Here is an 18,959-nt window from a genome sequence, read left to right as displayed (position 1 = left end):
CCTTTATTCAACTGTTACACCATTACATCCGATTTTGCCTTCTCCCTTTCAAACTCCAGACTGAACTCTACCATATTATGGTCGCTACTTCCTAAGGGTTCCCTTATTTTAAGATCTTTTATAGAGTCTGGTTCATTGCAAAGCACTAGGTTCAGAATAGCCTGCTCTCTTGTGGGCTCCATGACAAGCTGTTCCAAAAATCCATCCTGTAAGCATTCCATGAATTCCCTTTCTTTAGATCCACTAACAACATTATTTACCCAGTCCACCTGCATATTGAAGTCTCCCATGATCAATGTAACCTTGCCTTTCTGACATGCCTTCTCTATTTCCCGGTACATGTTATGTCCCTGGTCCTGACCACTGTTAGGGGGTCTATACACAACTCCAATTATGTTTTTTTTGCCTTTGTGGTTCTTCAATTCCACCCACACAGACTCCACATCATCCGACGCTATGTCATTCAATATCATAGATTTAATTTTGTTCTTAACTAACAAGGCAACCCCACCCCCTTTGCCCACCTCTCTGTCTTTTCGATAAGTTGAAAGACCATGGAGGTTTAACTGCCAGTCCTGACCCTCCTGTAACCAAGTTTCTGTGATGCCTACTACATCATAATCATTCACTATTATCTGTGCCATTAGTTCATCGGCTTTGTTATGAATGCTACGAGCATTCAGGTAAAGTGCCTTAATGCTAACTTCCTTATCATTAGAGATGTTGGAAGTCATATGTCCTAAGTTATCCTTGCTTTTTACTGTATTCTCAGTCTGCCTCAATTTTAAATCTGCCTGGAAACATGCTATCCTGCTGCTTATCTTGCCATTTACCTCCATACTCCCTGTTGCTTTCACTTTCCCTTCCCCCCAACTCAGAAGTTTAAAGTCCTACTGACCACCCTATTTATCCTCTTCGCTAGGACATTGGTACCTGATCGGTTCAGGTGGAGACCGTCCCAACGGTACAGATCCCCCCTGTTCCAAAACTGATGCCAATGCCCCATGAAGTGGAATCCCTCTTTCCCACACCAATCCCTTAGCCACGTGTTTACTTCCCTAATTTTCTTATCCCTATGCCAATTGGCACGTGGCTTGGGCAGTAATCCAGAGATTATGACCCTTGAGGTCCTGAACTTCAATTTCCTTCCTCGTGCTTGATAATCCCCAAACAGGTCCTCCACCCTAGCTTTGCCTATGTTGATAGTCCCAACGTGGTCCACAACAACTGGATCCTCTCCCTCCCGCTCCAATATCCTTTCAAGCTGGTCGGAGATGTCCCGCACCCTGGCACCGGGCAGGCAACACACCATGCGAGACTCCCGATCCGGCTTGCATAGGATACTATCTGTCCCTCTAATTATAGAATCCCCTATAACAACTATTTGTCTTTTTGCTCCCCCCTCTTGAATGGCCTTATGCACCATGGTGCTGTGATCAGCTGCTTTATCCTGTCCAGAGCCCTTTTTCTCATCCATATAGGGAGCAAGAATCTCATACCTGTTGGACAAGGTCAAGGCCTTGCTGATATATATGGTCACTGCTTTCCTTCCCGGCTGCCCCTCCGATCCACGTCACTTCCTCCACTGCTTCCGCTCCTTCTCCGCTGCTGCTCGCACTTAAAATGGCCGTTGGCGTCGAAGGGTGAATATTTATATTCACTGCTTACCTTCCTGGCTACCCCTCTGGTCCCCGTCATTTCCTCCGCTGCTCCCGCTCCTTCTGTGAAAGAAAAAAACACCGCTGCCCGCTACCGGTAATTTTAATAAAACCTGCCTTACCTTATCTGCAGTCTTCCGAGTTCATCCTACCTCCGCTGCTGCTCGCACTTAAAATGAATGAAATTCCAGGATATCATTCCAACAATAGAAAAGACACAGCAATGTGGTTCTAAGTCAGGTAGTATGTGACTTGGAGGGGAACTTGTGGTTGATGGTGCTTCTTTGTATCTGTGTTTTTTTGTAATGAGATTGAAAGGTGTTGTTAAAGGAGCAGTGAGGTACTGTAGTTGATGTTATGTGTTGCTGCCATTGTGCATCTGGAGTTGGGGGGGGAAGTGAATCCTGAAACTCGTGAATGAAGTTGAAACTTTATTGCTGGAACAGCACAGCAGGTCAGGCAGCATCCAGGGAACAGGAGATTCGACGTTTCGGGAACAGGCCCTTCTTCAGGAATTCCTGAAGAAGGGCCTGTGCCCGAAACGTCGAATCTCCTGTTCCCTGGATGCTGCCTGACCTGCTGTGCTGTTCCAGCAATAAAGTTTCAACTTTGATCTTCAGCATCTGCAGACCTCACTTTCTACTCGTGAATGAAGTGCCTATCAACGAGCTGTTAGTTATGGATGGTATCAAACATCTTGCAAGTTAAGATGCTGAGGGGTTTTGTTAGTGTGGATATTGGGAAGATATTTTCTCTTGTGGAGGAGCCTGGATAATAAACCTAAAGTAAGAGAGATTTTTCAGTTTAGAGATTTGTCAATCTGTAGAATTTTCTTCCCCAGAGATTAATGGAGGCTATGGCTTTGAACTTATTCCAGACTCAGCAAAATAGATTTTGCTAGTAAAGAGAGTCAAAGAATACAGAGGGTAGACAAGAAGGTAGAGTTGAAATTATAATCAGAGCAGTCCTGATCTTCTCAAATAACAAGCAGTCTTGAAAGTGTCAAAAGATCTTCTCTTGCTTCTGAATCATTACTTCCTTTATGAAACTACTTAGTATTGTTTCATGGATGTGAGCCCTCACAATGTTGGTTCCCTAACTCCAATAGTATATTTCCACTGAAATATATCCTCCAAAAATTGTCAGTACATTTCGTAGGAAAATATTGAAGGAAGCAATTGTTATCATAAGCAAATAAACTTGATTCTGATATGATAAGATATGGGACGAAAGATATCTGAAGAAGTTGCCATGTGTAAAAGATTGTTCACGCTTTTCTAAAACTGATGTGAAGGACATTTTCTCGGTATTTTGATTGCAGCTTCAATTCTGTTCACTGCTAGCCAAATCTGATTTTCCAAGTTTTTCTTCCTCCTCACATCTGAAGTTAATGTTTGTAACGTGTTTAATTCTTGCTGAACTCCCCTTACAGGCTCTGCTTGTAATACTATTTATATAAAATTGAAAACTTTACAGTTCATTTGATCAATGTATCCATGTTTAATATTTAACTAAGTCTAATTTTGTTTTATTTTCTTTTTATTCTAGGAAAATGTTCTAATTGAAGCCTACAGGAAGTGTTTGATTGTTTTATTACAGTGTCATAATGGGCTATGTGATGGTGAGCAGCCTATCATTTTGAGTATGTGTGGGCATACACTGGAAAGTGTACAGTACCGTGTATCCCAGCATCAAGTCAGCATCCATTTGCCAGTTTCACGCTTGTTTTCAGGTAATTATGTGTATAATTTTAATGAACTTAAAATTGAAAATTTAAAACATGCTAGAAGCATTCAGTAGTCATGCAGTATCTGTGGACAGTGAAGAGTTTACTTTTCAAGATAATATTTCTGTGAAAAGTATATATTTTTCGAATATAATTGTAAGATCTAAGTCTATGTGAGACCTTATTTAATTGCTCAGTTACTGATCCAGCAAATATGAATTCTCTACCCTGTTAGAAAGTGAACTTTCTTGAAGCTTGCCAATTTTCATTTGAGCAGAGTTAGTTCATTCACCACTGGTGGTCCAGTTGCAAGGTGTTTGATCAATTTGATAAATGGCACAGAAGCAGTTGGGTGAAGAAAACCATCCACATGTAGAAAGTAGTCAAGTCAAAGTTCACCTGTCAAAAAGTATTTTGTTTCAGTGCAAGACAGGAAGCCATGATTAGAGTGTGTATGACCGGGCATAGAAAGATGATCAGTTTTAACATGGATGTAGGTCGTCTTCGTGGTGTTTCAGTGACCTGAATGGAACACTATCTCCAAATATCACCCTGATACAGTCTTAAGACTGGTTCAGCTTTAAGTTCTCAGAAAATGAGAGGTACTTGTCATCTTGTTCCCATCATCTTCCTGCTGTTGGAGATGTAGTGTGGTGTTACTGATTTAGTTAAACGTTTGATCAGTTGTGACTGATAATACAAATGCCCTTCAAGGTTAAGAGCAGCTGTCTGAAAATTCCTTTAATTGAGATGATCATTATATAGTCAGGAAGTGTGGCGCTGGAAAAGCACAGCCAGTCAGGCAGCATTCGAGGAGCAGGAGAGTCAACGTTTTGAGCATAAACTCTTCATCAACGCGACTCTCCTGCTCCTCTGCTGCTACCTAATGGGCAGTGCTTTTCCAGCACTGCACTTTTTGACTCCGATCTCCAGCATCTGCAATCCTCATTTTCTCCTAGATAATTATTATATAGCACAGGTTAATATTTTGCCAACTTTAGCTGTCATATGGTTTAGATAATGCAGCTGAAAATGTTCATTTTGAGTCACATTATTTAAGGTGCTCTTGTGCAATTGCATGTGGCTCTGGAGGATTAGCATGGTCTATTTATATAGGTCCTTTAGTGATGCGCAGCACCCGGAAAACACTTAACAAGAGTATTATCAAGTGAAACATTTTGACTTTGAATCACAATAGGAGGTGGACCAAACTTGGTCAAAGGGATAAGTTTATAATAGGACTTTGAAAAAGTAGGAAGAGTATAAATTTGAAAATGTTCTTCGAGTGAAACCAAGAGCTTAGGGCCAAGGCAGCTGAAAGCACAGATGCCAGTGAAAAACTTGTTTAGAATCAGGAATATGCAGAAGGCCAAAAGGAGCAGAGTGCTTAGATCTTCAAGGCACGTCAGACTGCAGGAAATGTTGAGGAGAAGCAGAAGCAAATAGGCATTCTAAAACAAAGATGAAAATTGAGGCTTTGATGGATAGGGAGCCAGTGTAATACAGCAAGTACAAGAATAACGAGTGAACTTGACTATGTGTGTGTTTGTTTGTGTGTGTTTGTTTGTGTGTGTTTGTTTGTGTGTGCGTGTTTGTTTGTTTGTGTGTGCGTGTTATGTTTGTTCAAATATGGGCAGCAAATTTTGGATGACCACAAATTTATGGAAGGTTAAAGATGAGTGACTAGCCAGAAGAGTATTGAAATAGTTAAACCTGGAGACAAAAACAAAGCCTATGCATTTCAGCAACTGGTGAGCTCTGACAGGTTTGAAGTCAGGTCATATAATTAACTTGGATGTAGATAGTATTAGTGCTGGAGGGTGTATGTGGTTGGAAACTCACCTCTGCAACCTTCCAGTTGTGTTTTGTATGAGCAATTTAATTTGGCTTCAAACGATTGCTATGATGGACACAAAGGACAAGACTGGAGTTAATGATGGGGACCAAAGATCATGGGTGGAGTCGTCTTGAGTTTTAATCAGAGGACATGTCTGTTTATCTAGTATTAGATATAAGATGAGCTTTATGAAAATCCGAGTTCAGTTTAAGGGCCCAGAGAGGTGGTGATGAGAGAGAATTGGTGGCACTTCATATGTTTTCAATTTATGTTTCTGAGGGGAGTAGTTAAGACAATGAAGGCAGTCATGAATAGACTCTTGGGGGATCAGCAGAGCTCTTAGTGCATGGATTTGAAATAAAAACTTTGCAAATGGTTCTCTAGCTTCCTCTGAATAGCTAAGAATGGAACTAAATGGGTGTTTCTCCTGACTTGGACTGTTATTAAACTTGCTTCTTTTCTACAGTACAGTTCTTAGAATCCATATCTGCATCAAAGCTATAATGTTTGTGGCTACGTAGGTGACTAGTTGTTGTGAAGCTCAAATTGAGCAACAGTCTGTACCCGTATTGCTATTGTTGTGTTCTTCAAGGACATTGTTCATTACTCCTTTCATCACTTAAAATTATGCGTGTTGTGTATGTCCATTTAATTGTTTTTTAAGCTGAAAGATAACTTGATTAATTTCAGCTGACAAGATTTGAGTTGCAGCACCAGTGCTTTACAGACATTGGTTATGGGCCTTGTAGCTTGATTTGTGATGAGTATTGTCGTTCTTTAAAAGACTTTTTTTCGAAAATGTTTTGTTTTAATTGAAGATGTTGTGGAGAAAATATAGAGAATCACCAGGAGACGCAGAGAGTTCCTCAAGAAGTAGGCCTTTTATTTGCAGACAAAAAACCGTGACACTGAGAAAACAGATTCTCAAATGCCCCCGAACCTCTGAGTCAGTGGATTTTAATATTTTTTTTATCATGTTTCTGTTAGCTTATCAGCATGTCCAACTATATTAGTCAAAGTACCTAACTCCAGCTACACAATAAACCAATGATGTTAGTTCCCATTATCTTTTTAGTTGTGCATTCTACTTAATGTTATTCTAATGTCACAGTTAGATATTTAGTGCTAACTCTTGCAATGATGGTCTTTCATTCCAGACGCTACTTAATATTTTCCTAATGTCATGATTAGATATTTATTATCAGCTCTGCTACAGTGATCGTCCATTCCAGACGAACCTGTCATGATAGATATTTAGCTATTCCATCTATTACAATAGTCTCCTGTCTCAAGATGACTGTACTAACTACTAATTAGATAGTTTAATGTCATGTGCCAAATATTTATGGTCCCAATCCTGTCATAATAACACTTAACCGAGAAACTTGCTTTATTACTTGTGTTATCTCATCTCACCATAGTGACCTTTCAGCCTTAACCTTACTCTGCTAATTGGTGTAAGAACATTCCACTACGGTTATCCCATCTTGCCTTCCACAAACCACAGATTGCCAGTAGCCTTCATGCTTTAACCATTCCCATGCTTTCATGTTCTTTATTTTCCATAAAGATTGGTGCTTTTTTTCTTCATCAGACATTAGATCATTTTGTACATGCGAGCAAGAATATTTTGGTATTCTGCTTATGAGCTCTTGATTAACAAAACTAGTGAATATCCATTTTAATTAAATCCACTTTTGCCAGTTTTGTCTACTATTTGTATTAATTCAAAACATTGCTAGAACTAATCAAGTTGGTCAGGCAGCATCTGTGGAGGTGTTTCATGAGTTCTGATGCAAGATTACAGATCTCAAATGTTTACTCTGTTTTCCTCTTCATGGATCCTAGCTGATATGCCAACTATTTACAGCATTTTCTGTTTTTTCCTTCAGGTTTCCATCATCTGCAGTAATATTTCCTAGAAAAAAGAAAATTAATCTAATTCTGTAGTGCACAGCGCCTTTTTCTTTTCAAAGATAAGATGTCACGTCACGTGAAAGGCTATTGTAGAAAATAAAACCCATGGTGTAGGGCGTAACATACTAACATGAATGGAAGATTGATTGCCTGGCTCAAAACAGAATATATGTTAATCGGTCTTTATCACATTGGCAGGACATGATGAATGGAGTCCTGCTTGTCGACATTGGCAAAGAGGTGGAAGCATGATGTGCTGAGTTGGGGGACTATAAGGGAAAATCTCCTGACTTGGACTGATAGGATCAGTTGTAGTTTGGGAAGTAATGACTTGATGATCAGTCGTAGGGAGAGTTTGGAGGAGTTTTTAGGGTTAACATGAAGCTGTTGCAAGGTGAAACTCTGTTTATCAGATGTTAACAGTGCCAATCTTTATAGGCAGGTTTAATCACTTAGAAAATTGATTATATGTCAAATCCTAGAACAAATAAGAATTACAGAACAGGAACAGGCCCTTCGGCCCTCCAAGCCTGCGCCGATCCAGATCCTGTATCTAAACCTGCCGCCTACTTGCTAAGGATCTGTATCCCTATGCTCCCTGCCCATTCATGTATCTGTCTAGAAATGTCTTAAATGATGCTACCGTGTCTGCCTCTGCCACCACCGCTGGCAATGCATTCCAGGCATCAACCACCCTCTGCATAAAGAACTTTTTATATATATATTTCCCTTAAACTTTTCCCCTCTCACCTTGAAATCGTGACCCGAGTTATTGAGTAGCCCGTGGGGTGGGGGTGGGGGGCTTCTTGGTATCCACCCTGTCTATACGTCTCATGATTTGTATGACTGCAATCAGGTCCCTCCTCAACTTCCATCTTTCTAATGAAAATAAACCTGATTTAGTCAACCTGTCTTCATAGCTAATGCCTTGCATACCAGGTAACATCCTGGTGAACCTCCTCTGTACCCTTCCAAAGCATCCACATCCTTTTAGTAATGTGGCAGCCAGAACTGTATGCATTATTCCAAACGTGGCCAAATCAAAATCATAGAAAGCTGTAACATGACCTGCCAACACTTGTACTCAATTCCCCGTCCATTGAAGGAAGGCATGTCATATGCCTCCTTGACCACTCTATTGACCTGGCTTGCCATCATCTGGGTACAATGGACCTGAACACCCCGATCTCTCTGTACATCAATTTTCCCCAGGGCATGTCCATTTAACGTATAGTTCGTTCTCGAATTGGATCTTCCAAAATGCATCATCTGCACAAAATAAAATGGTTTCTTCTATTTTGATGCAAAGAATTTGCCATAGCAAATTGTAGATGTTTTTTGTGACATGGGTAACAAGGGTTCTGTGATATTTGTGATAGTGTCATTTATTGCAAAATAGTTACGATATTTCAAAACTGGAATAATATTTTAAAAACACTTGATGAATCATGAATCACTTCATTTAATTTCAAATAAAGCTAAACTCTCAAAGATAACTGTGGATGAAGAAGAGTAACATATGATTATTTCACTTTTTCATCTCAGGTCTGCATGTGCTTTTAAGCAAAACTGAAGTGGCTTACAAGTTTCCAGAGCTATTGCCCCTTGTGAGTATAATGCACATTTGATATTTACCAATTATCAAACTGTTTTTCAATTGGTGGGGATAGAAACCCATCAAAACCAATTCTAAACCTGAAACGTGATTCAACCATAAAATGTTTACAGCATAGAAGAAGGTCAAATGACCATTCATATCTGTACTCACTCGCTGAGGAGCAATTCAGCTAGTGCCACTCCTGCCTTTTCCCTGTTTTCCTCTGCATTCTTCTTCTTCGGATAACTCACTTGACTGCCATAACTGAGTATGTCTTTGTCACAGCGTCTGCAGCGCATTCCAGATTCCTAACTACACTGTGAAAAAGGACTTGGCTTGCTTCCGCCATTGCTTCTTCATTAACCTCTGCCATCTGATTTTTGATCCTTCCACCAATGGGAGAAGTTGTCCCTATTTTCTCTGTCCAAACCCCTTGTGATTTTGAGTACATTTAACCAATCACCTTTTGGCCAAGGAAAACAGTCCCAAGTTTTCTACTTTATCCATGTGACAAAGATTCCTCATCCTTGGAATTATTCTCTCAAATCTTTTCTGCACTTCCTTACATGTGTCCAGAACTGGATGCAATATTCCACTTAAGGCCATATCAGTATTTTCTGCTGACTTAATATAAATTCCTTGTTTTTTAAAATTGTTCCCCTCTCAGTAAAGCTCAGAATTCCGTTATTATTTCCTTCTTGGAACTTGCCATGCCTCCCTCAATGATGTATACATAAATGCATTTAGCTACTTCTGCTCTTGTATTTCTTTTCAGTGTTGTACTCTTTATTTTATATTGTGTCTCTGTTCTTCTGAGCAAAATGATTCATTTAACACCTCTCTGATTTAAATTTCATCCTCCAATCCCCTGCTAATTTTATTAACTTGTCCTTTTTGAGTTGTACACTAACATTCTCACTTGCAAGTTTAGTATTGTCTGCAAGTTGTGAAATATGCCTTGTACTGCCATCTCTAGTTCATGAATATATATTAAGAAGAGCAGTGTTCCTTACACCAGCTGTCCAGGAACTCCACTACACTGGTCCAAAAAATCTACCTTTCACTTGTCCTTTAGGGAAGGAGATCTGTGCTCTTTACCTGGTCTGGCTGAGATGTGACACTATGGGGAAAACATTTCTTTGTGTCCTCTGAAATGGCCAAGCAAGTCATTCAGTTCTACCAAACAGTTAGAAAGTGGACCACCCAGCTTTGAATTAGGCACCAGAAACAAATCAATAGATAACCGGCCCAATCACCCTTGAAAAGTCCTTGTCAATGTTTTGGGGCTTGTGCCAAAATTGAGAGAACTGTTCAATGAACAAGCCGCAACTTAACATCGTGAATCGTATGCCATAGTGAGTCATTCAGTCGTTCCTTACAGAGGCAGGACAGATCCACCAGATTCGGTGACATGGTGATGCACAGTTAGTGAGTAATTGCCCTAAGATTTTAATAGTAAATAATTGGCTCCAGACCCCATGAAGTCTTGTCATCAAGTCAAACATGGATGAGGAAACCTGTTGAGTACCACCTACTGCATCTCTTGCTGATGAATTCATACATGTTGAACAATTTGGGCAATGTATATGACGAGAATAAAATGTACTTTCTGTCGGGGACTTAAATGGTAATCACTGAAATTGGCTCAGATTTTTCCCTCTAAGTTGTTCCCTTGCCACGTGCCACAAATCCAGTTTAACAACTTTTTCCTTTTGAACATGGCCAACATAGTCAGGAATGGTGGAACCAAGCAACTCTTGGTGATGGATATTGAAGTCTCCCTCTCAAAGTGCATTCAGTGCCATTCCCACCCTCAGTACTTCTTGCAACTGTTGTTTAATATGGAAGAGTATGGATTCATCAGGTTGGGAAGTGATTTGGGCTGGAGGTGGTAATCAGCACAAGGCTCCCTGTTTCTTGTTTGAGCTGATGCCATGAGACTGCATGGGCTCCAGAGTCAATGCTGAAGACACCGAGGGCAACTCCCTGTTTGTGTTATTACCCCTGTTGAGTTTATTGTGTTGGTGGGACAAGGCAAGACAAAGCCAGGGATGGTGATGATGATATTTATTACAGGTTCATGAGTATGACCTGTCAGCTGTTGCTTGATAGTTGATTCAGGTTTGACACAAACTTCCAAATGTTAGCACAAAGAACTTTTCAGGATCGACAGGCTTGTGTTTGTTATTGCCAATTCCACTGTTTAGACTATTAACAGGTGATCATCCAGTATAATTTCTTTTTTAAAACTTGATAATAGTCTGATATAATTGAGTGGCTTGCTAACCCACTTCAGAAGACATTTAAAGGTCACTTATGTTGCTCTGGCTCAGGTGTCACATGCAGACTGGACCAAGTAAGGCAGCAGATGTTATTTAAAAAAAATATTTGAGTGATCTAGATGGGTTATAACATCCTGCCAATGGTTTCATTGTTAGTATTAGACTAAATTTTAATTCCACTTTTATTATTTGAGGTCATATTTTGCCATTTGCTGTGTGAGATTCAAATTCATCTCCCAAGACCATTAAAGTGGATACAAGGTACTATGGATCCTGGCGATCTGTCATAATAAGAAACAGTGATATGATGCTAATATTACTGAATTAATCATCTAGAACCCCAGATGATAGCTGTGTGGAAATGAGTTCGAATTCCACAGTAGCAGATGGTGAACATTGAATGAAGTGACTCATGTTGAACTTGATATGTTAACTGTTTCTTTCTGAATGTTTGTTGCCAAACCTACTGAATTTCTCAAGCATTTTGTTTTTATTCCCTGCAGCAGCATCTTGAGCCTCTGGATTACTTTAGTGATATTACCACTTGTACACCTTGCTCAGCATCAGGATTAAACTGACTGGCCTGTAGTTACAGAATTCATCTTTATACCCTATTTGAACAAGAGTGTAAAACATACTTGGCCAATGGCAGATTGGAAAATTATGAAAATTATTCACATACATGATTAGATTACATTACATGTGGAAACAGGCCCTTCGGCCCAACAAGTCCACACCAACCCGCCGAAGCGCAACCCACCCATACCCCTACATTTACCCCTTAGCTAACACTACGGGCAATTTAGCATGGCCAATTCACCTGAGCTGCACATCTTTGGACTGTGGGAGGAAACCGGAGCACCTGGAGGAAACCCACGCCGACACTGGGAGAACGTGCAAACTCCACACAGTCAGTCGCCTGAGGTGGGAATTGAACCCGGGTCTCTGGCGCTGAGAGGCAGCAGTGCTAACCACTGTGCCACTGTGCCGCCCACAAATACTCCCCTTAATATTCTTAAATGCACCTCATCCAGTCCACGTACCATATCAACTTTTAAATGTTGATGGCTTACCTTGTATCTCCTTGTTGTCAGTGTCTGTACTACCTCCTTTTTCTTCTTGTGCAACCTTTTCTTCCATGGTGAAGACAGTTGCAAAATGCTTATTTCACACTTCAGCCATGCTGCATGTGCACATCCCCTTTTTGGTACCTAATTGGCCTCACACTAATTTATTTATGTAGAGAAGACTTTTTGATTATCTGTGTATTCGGTGGCAGTCTTTTCTCATAATCTCTCTCTGTTTATATTTATTGCTTTTGAATCCCTCTCTGAACCTTCTATACTCAGACCTGCTGTCTATTTCCAGCGTTTGTGACTTGACCTTTTATAAATTGCTTCATGTAATATGATCCTTCTCTGTATGTTTTTACACTGGGTTAAACTAAAGCAGCCGTATAATATTAACACATTCTTTGACTGTAAAGGTATGTTAGTGCTTTTAATTCGTCAGCACCTATGCTGTTTAACTGGATCTTTTCATTTGTTAGTTATTTAAGTATATTTTGTAGAAGCTGGTGGTGTTTGGAAATGAATTGATCATGTTTGGTCCATGCTTTTCTGATGAACGCTGCTTCAGATAATCACTGGGCAATGGTGTTCAGGTGGATGTCAAAAGATTCTCTTGTGAGAGAATCTGAAAAGAGGGATCATTGTTTAAAAGAGGTTGCCCATTAAGACCAAGATGAAGAAATATTGTTTATTCTGAGGGCTTTCTTCTAAAGGCCCTGTATGCAAAATCTTTTTAAGGCAGAAGTAACGAGATGCTTAATTACCAAAGAGGTTAAAGATTATCAGGGATATATAGAAATGCAAGTTGAGTTTGAAATCAGATCATCCATGATGGTATTGAATTGAGGTGCAGGCTTGAGAAGCTCAGTGGTCTACTCTTACTTCTTGTGTGTATGTTCATAATTGTTGGGTGGCAATTAGGAGGAGCTACCCTTGCCAAAAGATAATTTCTCTTCCCTAAATCACATGAAGAATTATGGATTTTTCATTTTATGACTCAGCCTCAAAAGATTTTTACTTGAATTTCTTAGAAATATTTGTACTTGTGTTCCAATTTTCTCTGAAAGTGTTCGCTCAGGTCACAGATTGCAGGATGTGAGATGAAAAATTGCAAACTGGCTTGACATCAAAGAGTTCAGATTTTGTAATGCTTTTTAAGTCCGGTACAGCTACCTAGGACATGTTCAAAATCCAAGCTGATTTTCCTGCAGGGGCAGAAAGCTACAAAGCTAGATTCTCTTTTCCATATTGATGCCTTTTTGTAGCTCATTTGTTTTATTTCACTTGAGTCAGTAGAAATTGTAAAGGCTTATTCTTAGTTGTCATTTAATTCTTGACCACTTACTTGTGCTTCAATAGTTGACCTTTTTAAATCAATTGTCCACAGAGTGAACTGAGCCCACCATTGTTAATAGAACATCCACTTCACTGCATGGTGCTCTGTGCACAAGTACACGCTGGAATGTGGCGGAGAAATGGTTTCTCCCTCGTTAATCAGGTAAATTTCAATCATAACATTATTTAGATTGAATTTTGTAACGTAGAATGTTTTACTATCAGAACAAGTAATGATTACAGAGATTTTAGTTACATAAATGTAAATATTTTTCAAGCTTTACACATGGCTGATGTGATAAATAATGTTCTGCAAAATCAGAAATGCACTTAACATATCAGGCTCTCTGTGTAACAACTGCATTTTCTTTTAAATGCTACTCTCCAAGCAGAGATGTTCTGACCAAGATGGTACAGTGTACTCTCTCTGTTTAGTTCAATTACTGTCTGGGATGCAACATCTATTTAATTGTCTTATCTATTTCCTAACATTGACTATTGGATGCGCTTTCCATATTAGAGCAAAATGATCCATTAACCAGACTTTTTCAATAAATACAGACATCCTGATTTACTTTAAAAGAAAAGCTATTCAATGAGGGTTAAAACTGGTCAGCACATGGTTTGTAATCGGAATACACATACTTTCCCTTTCTGTCCTCCACCCAAAAAGACATCAGACACATGTACAACATGTGCACATATCTTGGAGAGAGGGGCGAAAAATGGATTTCTCTCTGCAGAGGTTAATTTGGTAGGGGAGCAATTTTCACCAATAATGATTAATTTCCAAATGCTCAAAAATAAGGACAAGATGCGGAACACTCAGATTGCTGTCAGTGTGGTGCTCTGACAAGCACAGACACATCATTGGACATGCACAGCTGTCTCTGGGGTCTTGGCATATGGGGTTTGCTAAGGAAACATGGTCTCAGGAGGTCTTTCAGCCACTGTTCAAGAAGAAAGTAAGGTTTCACATTGGACTCACAATAAAGGTGTTTCAGAAATAGGAGTGATACGAGCAGGGAGCCTTTCTGTAAACATGTTTTTTTTCACCAATTGGAAAACAAGCAATCTTATAACAAAACACTTTTCAAACAAGACAGCCATAACACCCCAGCAGGTACTTTTGGAGATGTGACTCTCACCAATTTGCTTAAGTCATATATTTTCCTAGAAGTGTTCTTTTCATTGATCCCCTTTATAAAAAAAACGTATGTTTCTCCACTGAACTCGAAATAAATCCATTTTTCAATGATCCTTCAAAATTCAAGCCCTCAAGAAAATGAAATCTGAAGCCTTCATAATACAGTTTTTGTTTTAAGGTTGTGAAATTAATTGATGCCCAAAAATACATACATAAGGAGCACAAGTAAGTGTGCAGATATATCAAGCAATTAGGAAAATTAGTGGCATGTTGACGTTTTGTCAAGGGTTTGTAGTACACACCTAAGGAAGTCTGTCACGCTTCTCCAGAGCTTTGGTGAGACCGCACCTGGAATATTGTGTGCAATTTTGTCTCCCTTGAAAGGAAGGACATACTTAAATACTCACTCAGTCGGCCCTCTGGGATGAGCAGTTTGTCTAATGATGAGATTTTGAATACAGTACATCAGTATTCTGAGAGATGATCTCATTGATAAATTTTAGGTTTTATGAACAAGGGCTAATCATTTAGGACTGAGATGAGAAGAAATTTCTTCAATGAAATGGTTTGGAATCTTTGGAATATTCTACCCCCAGAGCATTGTGGATGTGCCACAGTTGAATACATTTAAGACAGGGATTGACATTTTTGATGTCTCAGGGAATTGAAACTTATTGAAAGCTGATGGCAGTGTACTGTTGAAACCCAAGAGTGGCCACAAATGTATTGAATGACAAATCAGGCATGAACACATTGTGATTAGCCTGCTCCTAGTTCTTACATTCACATGTTCCAGGATTGTTACAGTAATAAACTATTCTTGGATCTTGAAAGTGAAATTTGTCATGAAATCTAATAATTTTTAAATGTTGAATTATCTTTTATCAGCACTTGATAATTATCAGCAAATCCTGTATGATAGTAATACTTGATTGTATTCAATCCTCAAGTTATTCTCCATGCAAATTTTGTAAGTAAAAGCTGGCCACTCTAATTAAACTTGAGTCCATGTGCCATATGTGTTGCATCATCATGTAGCTAAATGAGAGTCTTTATTTTTGAGTTTTTTTGGAAATTCAGTTAAGCCGTAATAATTAATATTTGGAAAAGCAGCTAAGAGACTAATCTTTGAGTCATTGAAACTGGAGAGACTTTATAAAGCTCTCGTTAGGCCTCATTTAGAACAATTCTGGACCCCACACCTCAGGAAGGACATAATGGCAATGGAGCATGTCCAGCGGAGATTCACACGGATGATCCCTAGAATGGTAGGCCTAACATACGATGAACGGCTGAGGATTCTGGGATTGTATTCGTTAGAGTATAGAAAGTTGAGGGGAGATCCAATAGAAGCTTGCAAAATAATGCATGGCTTAGAAAGGGTGGATGCTGGGAATTTGTTTCCATTAGGTGTGGAGACGAGGACCCGTGGGCACAGCCTTAGAATTAGAGGGGGTCAATTTAGAATGGAATTTCTTTAGCCAGAGAGTGATGGATCTATAGAATTCATTGCCACAGAGTGCAGTGAAGGGTGGGACGTTAAATGGCTTCAAGGCAGAGATTGGTAATTCCTTGCGAGATCAAGAATTTAAGGGCTACAGGGAGAGTGTGGGTAAGTAGAATTGAAATGCCCATCAGCCATGATTTAAATAGCGGAGTGGACCTGATGTGCCAAATGGCCTTCCAATCCTGTGCCTTATAAAACAAGGTCTAATGCTGAAATAGAATAAATGATAAATCTGTCATACAACAACTGGAAGCTGTAAATGAGGACAAGACCAAGTTGGAAAGGGGATTTAAGAAAGAAATCCACAGTAAACCATTCATTTAATAAAAGATAGTAAATCTTGTTGCTTTTGAAGTTCTGAGAAAAGCAGCTTAGTTGCAGTTTAAAATCATAGAGGGGGCGGTTAGATATGTTTTCTGCTGACAGAAGTTGCAGGTCGACCTGTGCTCGAGCAGTGCAAAATTAGAGTTTTTTAACCAAAAGCTAATGGAAGGATCACAGCAGAATATTGTATCTTTGCGATTAGCTGGAACACAAGTGAAATCAGCATGAATTCCAGAGAATGGTAACATACCTTTTGAGTTGCTCCCAAGTTGGGATGAATTTTAAAGATTTCAGTAGATAAAAAAAATCTCCAAGGGTCAGGCTGAGATGGTGTAGAATAGAAAGTGAACTGACTTTGTAGCAAAAAGCCTGTCTTAGCCATTGTGTAAAGATGATGATGCTTTTCCTGTCTAATTATTTTGCATTTCCAATTAAGGTTGATTTTATAGACAGTAGGTGCAGGAGTAGGCCATTCTGCCCTTCGAGCCTGCACCACCATTCATGATCATGGCTGATCATCCTCAATCAGTATCCCGTTCCTGCCTTATTTCCATAACCCTTGATTCCACTATCCTTGAGAGGTCTATCCAGCTCTTTCTTAAACGAATCCAGAGACTGGGCCTCCACTGCCTTCTGGGGCAGAGCATTCCATATACCCACCACTCTCTGGGTGAAGAAGTTTCTCCTCATCTCTGTCCTAAATGGCCTACCCCTTATTTTTAAGCTGTGCCCTCTGGTTCATGTCTTTCCTCAAATTTGGAGACCAGAACTGCACACAATATTCCAGGTGCGGTCTCACCAGGGCCCTGTACAGCTGCAGAAGAACCTCTTTGCTTCTATACTCAATGCTTCTTGTTATGAAGGCCAGCATGTTATTAGCTTTCTTCACGACCTGCTGTACCTGCATGCTTGCCTTCATTGACTGGTGTACAAGAACACCCAGATCTCGTTGTACTGTCCCTTTATCTAACTTGACTCCTTTTAGGTAGTAATCTGCTTTCCTGTTCTTGTCACCAAAGTGGATAACCATACATTTATCCACATTAAACTGCATCTGCCATGCATCTGTTCACTCACCTAACCTGTCCAGGTCACCCTGTAATCTCCTAACATCCTCCTCACATTTCACCCTGCCATTCAACTTTGTATCATCAGCAAATTTGCTAATGTTACTATTAATACCATCTTCTATATCATTCATATATATTGTCAAAAGCTGCGGTCCCAGCGCTGATCCCTGCGGTACCCCACTGGTCACCGCCTGCCATTCCGAAAGGGAGCCGTTTATCACTACTCTTTGTTTCCTGTCAGGAGAAAGTGAGGTCTGCAGATGCTGGAGATCAGAGATGGAAATGTGTTGCTGGAAAAGCGCAACAGGTCAGGCAGCATCTAGGGAACAGGAGAATCGACGTTTCGGGCATTAGCCTGAAGAAAGGCTAATGCCCGAAACGTCGATTCTCCTGTTCCCTCGATGCTGTCTGACCTGCTGCGCTTTTCCAGCAACACATTTCCATCTTTGTTTCCTGTCAGCCAACCAATTTTCAATCCAAGTCAGTACTTTGCCCCAATACCATATAGTATGGTAGTCTTGGCAGAGTTTACCATTGTTAAAAGAATCTGTGGTGTAGTTTTGTTGGCTACTTGCTGATTATATGTATTTCTTTAAACATTATGACCTGGTTTTGGGCCATTAACAATGTTTTGATTATAAATGAGCATACAAGTATTTATTTAAGGTTCCAAATTTTATAGGGGACAATAGAATTCTATGTGCAATTATATCTGACCTTTTGTTATTGGTGCAGAATTATGAATGTTGTGGACTTGACCAGAATTTATTCTCCGTCTCAAATTGCCCTTGAGAAGATGGTACTGAGCCACCTTTTGAACTGCTGTTCGTGGTAATCAATAAGTGGTTGCCTTGTCTGTGGTTCATATGATGTCTTGAGACTTTGTGCATTCTTGTGTCAAAGTTGAGTGCACTCAGAGCAACTCTGTTCAACTGTATACCACCTCTGGTGGTGGAGCAGGAGACCCAGAATGGTAATGGTGGCATCAAAGGTAGTATCTTTATTGCACTTGTTATTGTTTGACTTGTCTGAACAACAAGTGTAAAAGTTTTGGCACAAGCCCTCGTGTGAGAAAGTAGGATATAGTATGGTTGTCTTGGCAGAGTTTCCCATTGTCAGTTATGATGTTTTGCTCACTGTGAAGTGGTCTGTCCATTTTGATTCTTTTGGTTTGGTTTTATACAGATGACTGCTTGTTAAGCCATTTCAGAGGACCAAGTCAACCACATTGTGGTTCTGGAGATTGGGTCTATTGTCACATGTCAGCCAGACCAACTAAGAACAGCAAGTTTCCTTCCATTGAGGACACTAGTGGAGCAGATGGATTTTCATGACAATTAACAAGATTGTTTAGTCAATATTAGATGAGCTTTTAATTTTGTTTTTATTCATTGAACTCAAATTCCATCAGCTACCATAATGGAATTTGAACCATTGGGTTAATTGTTACCAGTTGGCCACTTTACTCATTGGACCGATAAGCTGGTTT

At 39.8% G+C, this 18,959-nt stretch overlaps 1 protein-coding gene across 3 annotated transcripts in view; it reads left to right on the top strand.

The window, feature by feature from the left end:
- Window positions 1–18,959, top strand: part of ubr2 (ubiquitin protein ligase E3 component n-recognin 2) — a 140,724-nt gene that overhangs the window by 61,380 nt on the left and 60,385 nt on the right. For all 3 annotated transcript variants that reach the window (XM_043695713.1, XM_043695712.1, XM_043695714.1), the window contains 3 exons: window positions 3,207–3,390; window positions 8,684–8,745; window positions 13,475–13,585. In XM_043695713.1, coding sequence (XP_043551648.1) covers window positions 3,207–3,390; window positions 8,684–8,745; window positions 13,475–13,585 — 357 coding nt within the window. The remainder of the gene's footprint in view (window positions 1–3,206; window positions 3,391–8,683; window positions 8,746–13,474; window positions 13,586–18,959) is intronic.

This window comes from Chiloscyllium plagiosum, chromosome 9 (genome assembly GCF_004010195.1).
Source record: "Chiloscyllium plagiosum isolate BGI_BamShark_2017 chromosome 9, ASM401019v2, whole genome shotgun sequence".
Lineage (NCBI taxonomy): Eukaryota > Metazoa > Chordata > Chondrichthyes > Orectolobiformes > Hemiscylliidae > Chiloscyllium > Chiloscyllium plagiosum.
Note: the sequence above shows the minus strand (reverse complement) of the source record. Positions and strands in the feature narration are given on the sequence as shown.